Source organism: Trematomus bernacchii, unplaced genomic scaffold, assembly GCF_902827165.1.
Source record: "Trematomus bernacchii unplaced genomic scaffold, fTreBer1.1, whole genome shotgun sequence".
Classification (NCBI taxonomy): domain Eukaryota; kingdom Metazoa; phylum Chordata; class Actinopteri; order Perciformes; family Nototheniidae; genus Trematomus; species Trematomus bernacchii.
In genome coordinates this window covers 633,578-648,106 of record NW_022987558.1, presented here as the reverse complement: position 1 = coordinate 648,106, position 14,529 = coordinate 633,578, and the positions used below count along the sequence as shown (strand labels likewise).

Below are 14,529 nucleotides of genomic sequence, written 5' to 3'. Positions count from 1 at the left end.
GTACTGTATTTGTGTTTACGGTAATAGTGTTTTAACTGTAAAATGAAACACAGTTAATAGCATTTACTTTATTTTGTATTACAGTAGTAGTATTATAGCTGTAAAATGAAACACAGTAACTTCCAAGTACTGTATTTATGTTTACGGTAATAGTGTTTTAACTGTAAAATGCAACACAGTAATATTTAATTACTTTATTTTTTGTAACAGCAGTAGTGTTATAGCTGTAAAATAAAACAGTAATTTCCAAGCATTGTATTTTTGTTTAAGGTAATAGTATTTTAACTATAAAATAAAACACTGCCATTTAAAAAGTACTGTATTTTTGTTTATGGTAATGGTGTTTCAACTGTAAAATAGAAACTTTAATGCTATCATTTTAAGTTACAGTATCAGTATTGTAACTGTAAAACAATTTATTATTGTATACTTCATGTCATGCTGGTAATTTACATATTACCAGAAATTCTTGACACAATTTTAAAGCTCACCAATAACTGCAGGGAGACAGCAAACAATACATTTTAACAATGTATTCTTAATTGTTGAACGGTATCAAGACCATGTCGTTTCTTGTGCTAAATGAGAAATATTTTCATCCATAAAACAATCGATATTAAAGGTAGGGTAGGTAAGTTTGAGAAACCGGCTCGAGATACACTTTTTGTTATATATGGAATGCTCTTAACATCCCGATAGCAATGAATATCTTAAGTGCTTTGACAAAAAATCCATTAAAAAATGTCATCTGTGGAAGTACTGTAAAAAGTACGACCAATCATCTGAGCCGGCCCGGCTAAAATAACTGGATGGCCTACCTGCCTGTCAGCCTTCCATCTGGGCACAAACTTATCTCGTGCCCTCATTGGTCATGTGCGCGTTCGTGTGTGTTGGAGGAGGGGCTCTATAAGTAAGTGGCAGATTTTCTCCGGTTGTGTATTTTCAAATTCTAACGATCTCGAGCCGGTTTCTCAAACTTACCTACCCCACCTTTAATATCCAAAAACATGGAGATTGCATTTTTAAAACAGTGGCGATAACAAATCAACACAAAAAATATGAAGCCATTTCTTCTGCCAAGCCATTTTAGAGACGTGCTGTAGTTGAAAAGGTGTCACGACCTCGACACAAACTGGAGAACCCAAATGCACGACCCAGAGATACAGTCTTGAATGTAACAAAAATTGTCTTTTTAATGTCATTGAACAGAAAATCCCTCTTAACAGAGTAAGTACTGGAATAACAAAAAAAACGCTCACAAGGAGGAAAAAACTAAGCATAATAAAAAGAGAACTTAAACTAACAAAACCTAACAAGACTGGAAACGATCCTCTCTTTGCTGAGGCCTGGCACGACCACACGTGGGAACAAACACAAACTGACACAGAACAGGGGAAGACCGGAATATTTAAACATGAGGTGAGTGGGAACAGGTGGAAACAATCAGGGGCGGGGCAGACGCTGACAATGGCGGGAAAACACACAAAGGGAGGAAGTAACAGGGCCTGAAATGAGAGACAAGAGGGAAGTACAAAATAAAACAGGAAATGGAAAACGAGACACGACATGAAACACGGGGACTTAACTAGAGATGAATGACATAAATAGACAGACCTGACCAGGGGCGGACTGGGACAAAAATTCAGCCCTGGAAACTGACCCAGTCCGGCCACATGAAATGTCAAATGTTAGAAATCCGCTGTTTATTATTTAAAGTTTTACGTCCGATTCGCTCCTTTTTTCCTCTCTGTACACAGCTCCAGTTTGGGCATTGGCCTGTCATCAGATTTCATTTTGAGTTGCTGCTGTAGTAGTGGAAGTTTAGTAAAAAAAAATGTTATGAAATAATCCAAATCTTCACCCTCCATAATTGCACTTGCTTCAGTTGCTTGCTACTTTTTAAGGGCGAACTGAAGTTGATGCGATTTGGTTGGATTGTGAGGCATGATGTGAGCCTCATCTGATTGGTCAATCCCTCAATTTCTTTTCACCAAGGGAAGCCAATTTCGGCTAGCCTCCTCTCGCAACAGAGTGCAATCTACTGTTTCACCATAACATCTAGAGGGGCGCTGTTTCACTCTTTGTAAAATGGGGGATGGGGAATTGAGAATGGGGGAGAGATGGGCCGGCAGAATATTTACCGAAACTAAACGAAGTGTTTTTATTTATTTATTAAAATTATAACTACAATCCAAAAAAACAGGGGAAGCCACCAGCTCAACTCTGTCCATCATCATGAACGCAGGAGGCTGGCTGTATATCTGAACTCGCGCCCTCATCATTCTCTTCATCATCTTGCACTTGTTCTAAGCTGCTGCTGATAGTGCTTGTAGCAGCGCTGCTGCCAAAAAGGTCTGTCAATTTGCGACATTTATATGCATCATTTATAAGCATCACCTGCGAGTTTATCAGTGGATGTTTGCTGGAACTGTTTGTAAACAGCGTGTTACCTGACGGACACACACAGCGTGACTCCGGTCAGGTAGAGACCGGTCTCCACCGCTGCAGACTCGCTGTTTGAGGGCTTGATAACCCACTCCCCCTCCACACTGCTCCACACTCGTTGGTTTGGAACAGCACGTAATGTGGCGGACCCTCCGCGCGAGGGCCTTCGTGTGGCCGGTCTTTTTTCTTCTTCGTGTGTGATTATTTGACAGATAAGAACCACACAACTGCATTAGCGGCCGCTGTCGCCCTCTGTCGGCCGTAAGCGCAACTTAAATGATGACTTTAAAAAAAAAATGTAAAGGGCTGGCCGGCCGTCAACGGCCCTTGACGACCGGCCGTTCTGTGGTTCTCCAGATTCTACAGATGGCCAGTCCGCCCCTGGACCTGACATGACGTGCATAAACATGAAAACCTGACTGAACATGAAATGACAGACACAGGGGCGGACTGGCCATCGGGACGTTCGGGACGAATCCCGATGGGCCGGTACTGAAGTGGGCCGCTCGGATAAGTCACTAGCACCCCCCCCCCCCGTCGACAATTTCCTCGCGGTATTTACTTGCGGCACCGAGGTGGGCCGCTCGGATAATGCACTAGCACCCCCCCCCCCCGTTAATTTACCGAGGTGGGCCGGCGGTACCGAAGTGGGCCGGTCGAGAGTCCCGGGCTGATTTGTAGTCCCAGTCCGCCCCTGGACAGACATAATACATAAACATAACTAACACATTTGACGAGACACAACAAAAGGCACTGTTTGGCAAATACATTATCACTATTCTTAGATAATACACAATATTTGAAAACACTTTGAATACAAACAACCAAATGCATGCAGGAATGGACCCTGTACTGAACTTACAAAACTTACACATGTAAGACATTTTGATAAGCTAGCCAAGTACTAAATTAGCTTTTTCACTAAGCAGCCTGACGTCGGACTGTCAAACTTTGGCTACGGTTACATAAATTAACTGACAAAATTGTTTATATTAGTTACTTTCTTTGTCTCTTGAGTTACCATGTCCATTGGGGGAGGTTACTACCTGGTTCAGCAAAGGGCGTGGCCGAGTGCTGAGGACTCATAAATACTGCAAGGAGTGGGACAGATTGGGACAAACCACCTGCTTCCATGTCAAAGGGGGGATTTGGGTTTTGTCAGTGTCCTTTGTGTTTTCTGTTACTATTAATTATCCCTTGGTTTCAACTTGGTTTGGCCAAGCCACTATATAGGTTCCTTGGTTTTTCTTTGTAGCAGGTCAGTTTGTTGAGTTAACACCTGTTAAAGGTGGGGTAGGTAAGTTTGAGAAACCGGCTCGAGATCGCTAGAATTTGAAAATACACAACCGGAGAAAATCTGCCACTTCCTTATAGAGCCCCTCCTCCAACACACACAAACGCACACATGACCAATGAGGGCACGAGATAAGTTTGTGCACAGATGGAAGGCTGACAGGCAGGTAGGCCATCCAGTTATTTTAGCCGGGCCGGCTAAAATGATTGGTCGTACTTTTTACAGTATTACGGCTTCCACAGATGATTTATTTTAATGGATTTTTTGTCAAAGCACTTCAGATATTCATTGCTATCGAGATGTTCCATGGAATATAACAAGAAGTGTATCTCGAGCCGGTTTCTCAAACTTACCTTTAAGTTGATGCCATGTTTCTTTGAGGTACTTTCTGTTGATCTCTTTTTATAGGCCTAGTTATTAGAAATTATTGATTTATGATGTTTTCTGTGGACTTTTGGGTAAATAAAAAACCCAGTTTATTGAAACCATTCCTGTGTCCTGTTGTTCATACCCCTCACTTTTATTTGTTCATCATTCAATTCATTCTATATTTTATTGTGTACATTACTTTTCACTTTACTGCTTTTTGCACTCCTGGTTAGAAGCTAAACTGCATTTCGTACCTGTAATATGTGCAATAACAATAAAGTTGAATCTAATCTTGAGCAGGAACAAATGTATTTACCAGTACATATCTGACATTAACGATTAAACAAATTTGTGCATTCTTTATAAATGCAAACTGGTCAAGACCACTGACGGAAGTAGTTTTGAAAAGTAATAAGTGGTTCTGTCTTTTACATGTAGGATTCAACCCCCCTTGTATTGATTTGTTTTAAAATGAACAGACACTTGAGTCATTCATTTGTAGTGATATAATAATTGTGGGATTTCTATTGCATCCACTTCATCTGCAACGAAGAACGCCAACGCAATTTCCGCCATTGCAAACCGAGTCAAGCCGACTCCGAGCTGTCCGACTTCAGGCGAGCTTTTTGAGACCTCCCCCAGCTGCAATCGGCAATTCTCGTCTACTTTTGAGGCGAGCCGCAGCTCATCTCAAACAAGCCTATTTTTTTCTGTTGACCGTTTTTGTCCCTATAGTTTGTCGTTAGTTTTTGTTTATTAAATATTGTCAGACTATATTACTTCGGTGTGGACTTTCTCTTTGAAAACGCGTCACAGCCTATAGCCAAACTTAGCCTCTCGGCGACTCAAACTGGACTGGGAATTGAGCCGCCACAATAATAATAAAATTGATGATTATTACCTTACTTTTGTCTATTTGTATTCCTCTGTGTTGCGTTTTTAAGGTGCAATGCTAAGACACATTCTTTGTATGAATCAGCATCACATTTGTAGTTCTTCTGGTTTGCAAAGACATACGGTCTTAAAAATATATATCTACTAAGTATATACAATATCTAGTATAGCCAAACTAGTAATTACACTGCATCAAGATTATGTATATTAAGAAAAATATGTTGGTTTATTTAAGATATTTTAGATATTTTAGCTATTCTAGAAATGGGGTTTTTCGGTTGGTTCTTTCTTTTTTGGTTACTGTGATTATCTACAGTACATTGTTGGTTACTGTGATCTTCTACAGTACATTGTTGGTTACAGTGATTTTATACAGTTGGGACGTTACTACTGCTATTTCTACAGTAACTCCAGAGTTGCTGTAATTTTTGGTTGGAAACACGGTATTATACTCTAAAATGGTATACAGTCATTTACTGTGCACAAACACTGTAAATAACTGTGGATTTCACAGCCATTTTTTACAGTGTAGAAAAGACATGATAAAGTGGATTTTGCATAATAGGTGACCTTTTAAAATGTGAAATTCATGGTATTACTACACTGTACATGATAAGTGTTTGCTGACACATTAGAAAAAGCATTTAAAATAATGTGATAACATTTCAGAGCCGCTTTGTCTTTATGTTGTGAAGCTCTTCTTCCTCTGAACGGCCTGTTGGACGAGAAGTGAAAAGAGGGAAGTGTCAAAGAGCTTTAATCAAGTGTATGTTAGAATGAGTGGTCTGATAATGTGGTTCTATAGTGGTTCCTTCAGATAAACTAAGTTAAATATTTCTACAGAAACCTTTGAACATATATCATATCTTAAAACGTACCTTTAGCACAAAGAAGACGGCTGAGTCTATACATTCTCATATATTGCTGAAGTGTTTACATACACAGCCTCTTCTAGTTCTAGGAGGAGAGAAAAGTGTTAATACATCTTATTTATAATACATATGTACAATTTGATCACATGAATACTAACCTTTATTATCAGATGGTGGTTCAGCTTTGTTGTTGTTTCTGATTGTGTTACTGCTTTGTTGTTGTTTTCTAAAAAGCGATGATAAAATATAGACATGCAAACAGATCAACTCAATTCAAACTGTTACTTTTCATTACACAGACTGCAGTATAGATGTTTCAACTTACTTTGTGTTATAAACGTAGTACCCTCCACCGACAGCTCCAATGACGACTAAAACACTGATTACTATTCCAGCGATGCAACCACCCGAACAGCCTGGTGGTACTAAAATAAAACAGGAGATAAAACATGACTTTTACATCATTCTGGTAACTTGAACTGTCTCTTCATCTCATCATCCCTGTGGATAAAAGGCACAAATAAGCACAAGCACATAAGTGCAAACAAAAGCTCACAGGCACAGATAAATTAAAGAGATAAAATCATAAGCACTACTAGAAATTAGAACAGCTTGTTTGATTTTGAGAGATGTCACGTTCCTTCATTCTGATTATACAGGTGCCGGTTTTATAATAATGAAAATCATTTTTTGGATCCCGCTAAGATAATTATGTTCTTACTGACTTTAATGTGCTCCTACCTGGCCCTGGCTCTGGCTCATGTGTTACGGTCAGTTCATGGACCGCTGATGATTTTCTCCCGGTTATATCATTCATCGCTTCACAGTAGTAGTTGCCACTGTCAGATAATTCAGTGTCATTTCTATAAAACACAGCAGAATTGTGTATCACTGTCCCATTCAGAGTCCAGGTGTATTTGGCAGGTGGTACAGATGCAGCCGAGCAGGTTAATTTAAATGTGCCTCCAACATGTATCTGACTTGGACCTGTGATTTGAACTGTTTCTGGTCCATCTGGAAAACAGATATTTGGAAGAATTTATTGTTCAATAGTTCCTCAATAATCTGAACGTATCATTGTGAACAGTAGAGTTATAGTTTGTTACCTACAGAAAACAATCATGGAGTACTTTGCTTCCTCGCTGCTGAGGGGGTTGCTGATAATACAGGAATAATCTCCTGTGTCCTCTTTATTCAGACTGCTGAAAGACAGCTCTCTGTTGTTGTTGGTGAGGGTCATGTTTACAGTCAGAGTCAGATCTAAGCCACCCTTTCTCCACTCTCTGGTAAAGACAGAGCCAGCAGCGTCACAGATTAATCTGAAAGAGTTCCCCTCAATCGGCAGGTTTGATGGAGATGTGACAGAAGCGCCTGATACTTTCTCTGTGGGGCAAAAGATCAGGTGAAAGATATAAAAGCAGGAACAAAAGAAGCTGATTTAATGACTGAGTTAAAGGAACAGTTCCTCTTCAGAAGATGCAAACATTTTACTACTTCTCCCTGAATAATGTATACAACATGCTGAGTGTCGGACTGCCAACAGTTTTTGTTTTTTAATGCACAGTTTTGGACAACCTATAGCTCAGAAATATCATCTATACTCTATAACTAAATATATATACAACTCTATTCTTAGGAATATATTTTGTCAGTTTCCACACTGACTAACAGAAACAGAAAACAGAAAACGGCTTCTCATTAATTGTAGGATTTATTTTCCAAATGAATCAAAACTGTAGGAGTTAAAGGAATCCAAATTGTTAAGGTACTTTTCTTTCCATTTGTTCGAATGTAATTGTTTCAAAGATTAAAGAAATAAAAACTATTTAAATGTATTTACCTGTTGTTATTAAAAATGTAGGAAACACATCGAGAACATATCAAGCATATGATCTTGCAAAAGTATGTTTTATTTATTGTACTTGTATTCTCTATATTAGTCTCAAAATACTCACAATAGTAGTTTATTGCTTTAAGTTAAACAAAGGTTCCTTTTTTTAACTGATATTTTACAGTAAGGAAAAGAGATGTGAGTAAACCTTTCTTATCACATCATTAAACCTCTCAATGCAAACTTACTCAGTACAGAGATGGATGCAGGCGCAGACGTCTCATATCTCAGAGTCTTGTTGTTGAAGGCCTGACAGCTGTAGCTTCCACTTTGATTTATCTGAACGTTCATCAGTTTGAGCTCTGGTCCATCAGACAGCAGGTCTCCATTCAGAAACCACTGAAACTGGGCAGGAGGGTGGGAGTCAGCTGAGCAGGACAGGACGATGTCTGATCCTTCCTGATGGTGCTCTTTTGTCTGAGATATTGTCAAAATAGTATTTTCTGGGCCATCTGAATTTAGGGTTAATACAACAGCAATAAGTTAGTATTCACAACTGCTTTATTATACAAATATAAGGAACTTCTATTGCATAGCAAGCATGCAATGAACCGTTTCTAAATAGAGGTTCCTGATTTACAGTGATTTAGTTCAGACTGTGCTGTAGTGTGCAGGGAGGATATATTGGATTCAAATAGGAGGGGAAAATGTGTTTTAATATGTTATAAACCCATGTGTGAACAAAAAGACAACAAAACAAACTGACAATTATCTAAACTCTGTTTGCAACTAGTTCTTGTTTGGTAAATATACTGAGCATGCAGGTTAGTAACTCACAGTAGATGGTGAGGTTTAGTGGAGCACTGGTGCCCTCACTGACAGGATTAGACACCTGACAGCTGAATGGTCCCTGGTCGTAGCGGGTCACATTATTTATAGTTAAAGTGGATCCTCCATCAGTGATCTGAACTCTGTCACTTCCTGTAACCTCAGAGCTGCTGTTCAGCCAGAGGAAAGAGAGAGAGGATCCAGAGGAGGAGCAGGATAGACTGATGGAGCTGTTGAACTCCACCAGCTCTGTTGGTTCTGAAGTTACCATTACATTGGAAACTGGCTCTGTGGGTGAAGCACAACAAAAAACATTTTATAAAGTTACAGTAGAAAATAAACACTGAAGCCGATGGGAGTGAATATCATCTTAAAATGAAACATTGATTATTCATGGCTCCACATTGAAAGTTTATACACGTTCCTTCCACTAAAAAAAGCTACTTTTTCTGCATTTTTATTTGATGATGATGGTGCAAAGAATGACAAGCCCTATATCATTGTTTACTTGCTCAATTGCTACACCAAACCTTTATTGAGCATAGAAAGAGATGCAACATGTGAAACTTCTCTCACCGTATACGTTCAGTCTTGTGGTCCCTGACATTGATGGTTCTCCAAGGAGTGAAATGGTTACTGAGTATTCTCCACTGTCAGTTAGAGCCAGGTTCCTGAGCTCCAGAGATCCAGTAGACATGAAGAAGGTGATCCTGCCTTCATACCCTGGTTCAGTGAAGTTGTTAACATTCCAAGTAAATATATATTCATTACCAAACTTCCAGGTCACTGATTGAAATGGTGTTCCTGGAGTCAGTGTTGTGGTGAACATCACTTTCCCTCCCACAGCTGCATTCAGAGGACCGTCTGGCAACACACCAGCTCCTTCAGTTAAACCTGGAGAGAGACAGTTAGAGGTCATTGGAAAATAAGCCCTGGGACAAAATCCTTCATAACTCCAGTATTCCATAATACTGTACAGTAGCATCAATGTCTAGCTGTTTATAACAATTTACAAAAAAATGTGGATGCTTGTAAATCTTAAGCATATAAAAAAGATCAAACTTTTGCCACTTCATTCCCATATTGAAGTCTACTAGGCAAAAAGTGTTTTCTTTTCTTTTAGTCTTACAATGAGATCAAATTAGCAAGATACCATTGTGCTATCTATTTGAAAAAGCAACAATCGATCAAAATGTTGATTCACATAATGTTTAATAAAGCTACATTTATGTTTACATACATTTTGTTCACTTTGTATTTGTATAAGTCAGAAAATAAACATCTTGATATTTCCTCAATCACATGCAAAATGCCTTACTATAAGTAAATGTTTTGTTTCAGCAATTAGGTTTTATCAGTCCTGCTTTTGGTCTGCTAACCATGCTGCTTTTGGTCTGCTAACCATGCTGCTTTTGAGTCACAAAATAATGAAAAGTAGACCTCCTGATTATTAGCTAAACTCCTTTCCAAACACTTTTTAACAATTCAGCAATTGTTATAAAGTATAGGAAGTCATAAACATAACAGCAGAAGATGGAAACACTTTTAAAAACCAAGATTCTCACCTGTGAAAGCCAGAGAGACTATCCATAGTAAAGCGAACATATCCATTGTTGGAACTCTGTGAGATATCAAATGCAGAGGAAATGTCAGCCATCAAACTTTGACTGTCCTGATAAATGTGAGCCTCTTGCCGCTCTCAACACATCAGTGAGGAAATGCAGAACTACCTTCGTGTTGAGGTACAAAGTTTCTGCATAATTAGTCAAACCCAGTGAAGCTGCAGACAAGTCCTAAAGCTGCAAGACATCGTCCTCTAGTGGTGTAAATATGTTTGCATGCCATACTGATGGTTGATAAAGAGACGTGAATACTACTGTGGTATTAATAATCAGACTACAGCTGATTTACATCAAACATTTGGTGAGGCCTATTTACTTTAGGCAAAACTTTGTACATAATCACTTGCGGCATATTTTTTATTAATAATAATATGCATGAAAGAAACTAAGTAGTTGGTATAGATCTATCAATTTTGCTGTTAGACCAAAGAAAACTTGAACATTGAAAACACTCAGGAAGCTTCTTGAATTCTGTATTTCGAACTTCAGAGAGAACAGAGATTATTTTGTCTGCTGCAGTTTTGTGTTTTGAAGAGTTTCTACAGTCGATCCTCTCTCTCTCTGTCTCTCTCCAGGTTTAACTGAAGGAGTTGGTGTGTTGCCAGACGGTCCTCTGAATGCAGCTGTGAGAGAAACAGTGATGTTCACCACAACACTGACTCCAGGAACACCATTTCAATCAGTGACCTGGAAATTTGGTCCTGAAAATATATTCAGATTCTTTGGTAGCAACCTCACTGAACCAGAGTATGAAGGCAGGATCACCTTCTTCATGTCGACTGGATCTCTGGAGCTCAGGAACCTGGCTCTAACTGACAGAGGAGATTACTCAGTTGACATGTTTATAGCTGAAGCACCACCACAGTCAGGGATCACAAGACTGGACGTATACGGTGAGAAAGTTTCACATGTTGCATATCTTTCTCTGCTGAATGAATATGTGCGTAGCGATTGAGCAAGTAAACAATGATATAGGGCCCTTTATTGTTTGCACCATCATCATCAAATAAAAATGTAGAAAATGTTGCTTTTTTTTGGATGGAGCTTGTAAAAACTTTCAATGTAGAACCATGAATAATCAATATATCATCTTAAGATGAGACTTTAGTTCAGATCACTGATGGAGGATCCACTTTAACTATAATTAATGTGACCCGCTACGACCAGGGACCCTTCAGCTGCCGTGTATCTAATCCTGTCAGTCAGGTCACCAGTGCTCCACTAACCCTACTCATCATCTACTGTGAGTTACCATACCCTGCATGCTCAGTATATTTACCATATAAGATCTGGCTGCAAACAGAGTTTTGATAATTGTCAGTTTCTTCTGTTGTCCTTTTGTTCATGCATGGGTTTATAACATATTAAAACACATGTTCCCCTCCTATTTGAATCCATCACATCATCCCTGCACACTACGGCACAGTCTGAACTAAATCATTGTAAATCAGGAACCTCTATTTAGAAACGGTTCATTGCATGCTTGCTATGCAATAGAAGTTCCTTGCCTGCAGGTCCGCTGCAACTCTTACTACTTTTAAATCCAGGCTGAAGACTTTTCTTTTTGCCGCTGCTTTTAATTGAACTATTCACATCTTAAACTGCACTGTAACTTTTAACTTTTATCCATGTATTTTTTCTTTTAATGTTTATTTTATTATCTTTTCTTTTTAATGACTGATTTTAAATGCCATTTTTAAAATGTCTTCCATTTTTGTAAAGCACTTTGAATTACCTTGTGTTGAAAGGTGCTATATAAATAAACTTGCCTTGCCTTGCCTTGCCTTATATTTGTATAATAAAGCAGTTGTGAATACTAACTTATTGCTGTTGTATTTACCCTAAATTCAGATGGCCCAGAAAATACTATTTTGACAATATCTCAGACAAAAGAGCACCATCAGGAAGGATCAGACATCGTCCTGTCCTGCTCAGCTGACTCCAACCCTCCTGCTCAGTTTCAGTGGTTTCTGGATGGAGACCTGCTGTCTGATGGACCAGAGCTCAAACTGATGAACGTTCAGATAAATCAAAGTGGAAGCTACAGCTGTCAGGCCTTCAACGACAAAACTCTGAGATATGAGACGTCTCCGCCTGCATCCATCTCTGTACTGAGTAAGTTTGAAAATACGTTTTTGTGCAAAGAAGTACCAAAATGGGTTGTACCTGTGACTATAGCATCAGATGCAACTGTCTTAGATAAAATGAAGGTTGTGCAAAACCTTTGTGGGACAAAAAGAAACAATGCAGTTTTAGGATAATAAAAACTTGAATTGTTGTATAACCAAGGTAAATGTTGCTGTGGCTAATTGGACAAGATATCCTGTAAGGTCAGCCAACACCAGTAAAATGTTTCACCAAGTACTAGGCTTGGTGCATACTGGAATGAACGTGTATAAACTTTCAATGTGAAGCCATTAATAATCAATATCTAATCTTAAACATGGGACTCACTCCAATCCACTTCATTATTTACTTTCTACTGTAACTTTATTAAATGTTTTTTTGTGTTTCACCCACAGAGCCAGTCTCCAATGTAATGGTAACAGCCAACAACACAGAGCTGGTGGAGTTCAACAGCTCCTTCAGTCTGTCCTGCTCCTCCTCTGGATCCTCTCTCTCTTTCCTCTGGCTGAACAGCAGCTCTGAGGTTACAGGAAGTGACAGAGTTCAGATCACTGATGGAGGATCCACTTTAACTATAAATAATGTGACCCGCTACGACCAGGGACCCTTCAGGTGCCGTGTATCTAATCCTGTCAGTGAGGGAACCAGTAAGGAAGTAAACCTCTCCATCAGCTGTGAGTCACTAAACATGCTCACTTTTTTTATCTTTCTTTTAATTGCTGTTTTGTTTTCCTTTACATTCAGTTGGCCCATCAATTATTTATGACAATATTTCCTGTGCAAGACTCATAATACTACGATCCCTTAAACTCTCCACTGTTTTGATTCTGTTGTCAAAGATCCTAAAATTAATGAAACTTCTTCTCTGTTATTCAGTCGGTAAATTCTCATTTAACTCAATGTTATGCTCTTCTCATAGAGATTATATTTCTGAGCTACAGTATAGTTATTTAAAACTGATAACCTATAGCAGTCAGACACTCCACACATGATATACATTATTCAGGGAGGAGTAGTAAAATGTTCGCATCTTATAAAGAAGAACTGTTCCTTTATTTGTATTAACATTAAATCAGCTTATTTTGTTCCTGCTTTTATATCTTTCACCTGATCTTTTGCCCAACAGAGAAAGTATCAGGCACTTCTGTCACATCTCCATCAAACCTGCCGATTGAGGGGAACTCTTTCAGATTAATCTGTGACGCTGCTGGCTCTGTCTTTACCAGAAAGTGGAGAAAGGGTGTCTTAGATCTGACTCTGACTGTAAACATGACCCTCAACAACAACAACAGAGAGCTGTCTTTCAGCAGTCTGAATAAAGAGGACAAAGGAGATTATTCCTGTATTATCAGCAACCCCCTCAGCAGCGAGGAAGCAAAGTACTCCATGATTGTTAACTGTAGGTAACAAACTATAACTCCACTGTTCACAATGATACGTTCAGATTATTGAGGAACTATTGAACAATACATTCTTCCAAATATCTGTTTTCCAGATGGACCAGAAACAGTTCAAATCACAGGTCCAAGTCAGATACATTTTGGAGGCACATTTAAATTAACCTGCTCGGCTGCATCTGTACCAACTGCAAAATACACCTGGGTGCTGAACACCGGGGCGATAGTCAATTCTGCTGTGATTTATAGAAACAACACTGAACTCTGTGACTGTGGCAACTACTACTGTGAAGCGAGGAATGATATAACCGGGAGAAGATCATCAGCGGTCCATGAACTGACCGTAACACATGAGCCAGAGCCAGGGCCAGGTAGGAGCACATTAAAAACAGGCTCTAAAAAATGGAAATAAAATAAAATAAAATGTTTACATCATTGTTTGAAACAATTCTCGCGCGAGTCGCACCACACATACACACTCCCTCCCGGTCCTCCTGATGGCCAGTCCGGGCCTGCCAGTGAGCGTGGAAGTGTGGTCTGCCACAAGCGGGCGGTAGGAGCGGGGCTGTCAGCATCAGCTTGTCGATGGTATTTTAAACTCCATGCGCTCTGAAACTACGGCGGCCGAGGACAAAAAATACACATGCGTTAATCGCGTTAAAATAATTAGTGGCGTTAATTTTTTTTTGCGTTAACGCGTTATTAACGCGTTAACTTGACAGCCCTAATATATATATATATGTATATATATATGTATTCCATTCCTTTACATTTAATATTTAAAATACAAATTAGCAAAATAAACACAATTACACTGCGCTAAACAGCCACATCGACAAACAAACGAGAA

The 14,529-nt window shown here is 39.1% G+C and overlaps 2 protein-coding genes across 2 annotated transcripts; one reads left to right on the top strand and one right to left on the bottom strand.

Moving 5' to 3' along the window:
• Window positions 1-4,775: 4,775 nt before the first annotated feature.
• LOC117477268 (carcinoembryonic antigen-related cell adhesion molecule 5-like) lies at window positions 4,776-10,363 on the bottom strand. Its single transcript, XM_034123940.1, has 10 exons — window positions 10,099-10,363; window positions 9,110-9,427; window positions 8,543-8,821; window positions 7,954-8,217; window positions 6,985-7,257; window positions 6,616-6,888; window positions 6,200-6,299; window positions 6,033-6,100; window positions 5,881-5,959; window positions 4,776-5,717 (listed from the first exon to the last, which is right to left on the bottom strand). The coding sequence occupies exons 1-9, from the start codon at window positions 10,142-10,144 to the stop codon at window positions 5,907-5,909; spliced, it is 1,674 nt and encodes a 557-aa protein (XP_033979831.1). The 5' UTR covers window positions 10,145-10,363; the 3' UTR covers window positions 4,776-5,717; window positions 5,881-5,906.
• Window positions 10,364-10,795: 432 nt separating this feature from the next.
• Window positions 10,796-14,091, top strand: LOC117477283 (carcinoembryonic antigen-related cell adhesion molecule 5-like). Its single transcript, XM_034123953.1, has 5 exons — window positions 10,796-11,048; window positions 11,252-11,398; window positions 12,007-12,270; window positions 13,409-13,681; window positions 13,778-14,091. The coding sequence occupies exons 1-5, from the start codon at window positions 10,796-10,798 to the stop codon at window positions 14,089-14,091; spliced, it is 1,251 nt and encodes a 416-aa protein (XP_033979844.1).
• The last annotated feature ends 438 nt before the right edge of the window (window positions 14,092-14,529 follow it).

Coding starts and splice junctions, on each gene's coding strand:
- LOC117477268 (XM_034123940.1), bottom strand. CDS start 10,144: ATGGATATGTTCGCTTTACTATGGATAGTCTCTCTGGCTTTCACAG. Junction 6,889..6,984: donor GTACTCCATGATTGTTTTCT/GTAGGTAACAAA, acceptor TCTGTTTTCCAG/ATGGACCAGAAACAGTTCAA. Junction 6,300..6,615: donor TGAGCCAGAGCCAGGGCCAG/GTAGGAGCACAT, acceptor GTTTTATTTTAG/TACCACCAGGCTGTTCGGGT.
- LOC117477283 (XM_034123953.1), top strand. CDS start 10,796: ATGTTCACCACAACACTGACTCCAGGAACACCATTTCAATCAGTGACC. Junction 12,271..13,408: donor TGCATCCATCTCTGTACTGA/GTAAGTTTGAAA, acceptor TTTGCCCAACAG/AGAAAGTATCAGGCACTTCT. Junction 13,682..13,777: donor GTACTCCATGATTGTTAACT/GTAGGTAACAAA, acceptor TCTGTTTTCCAG/ATGGACCAGAAACAGTTCAA.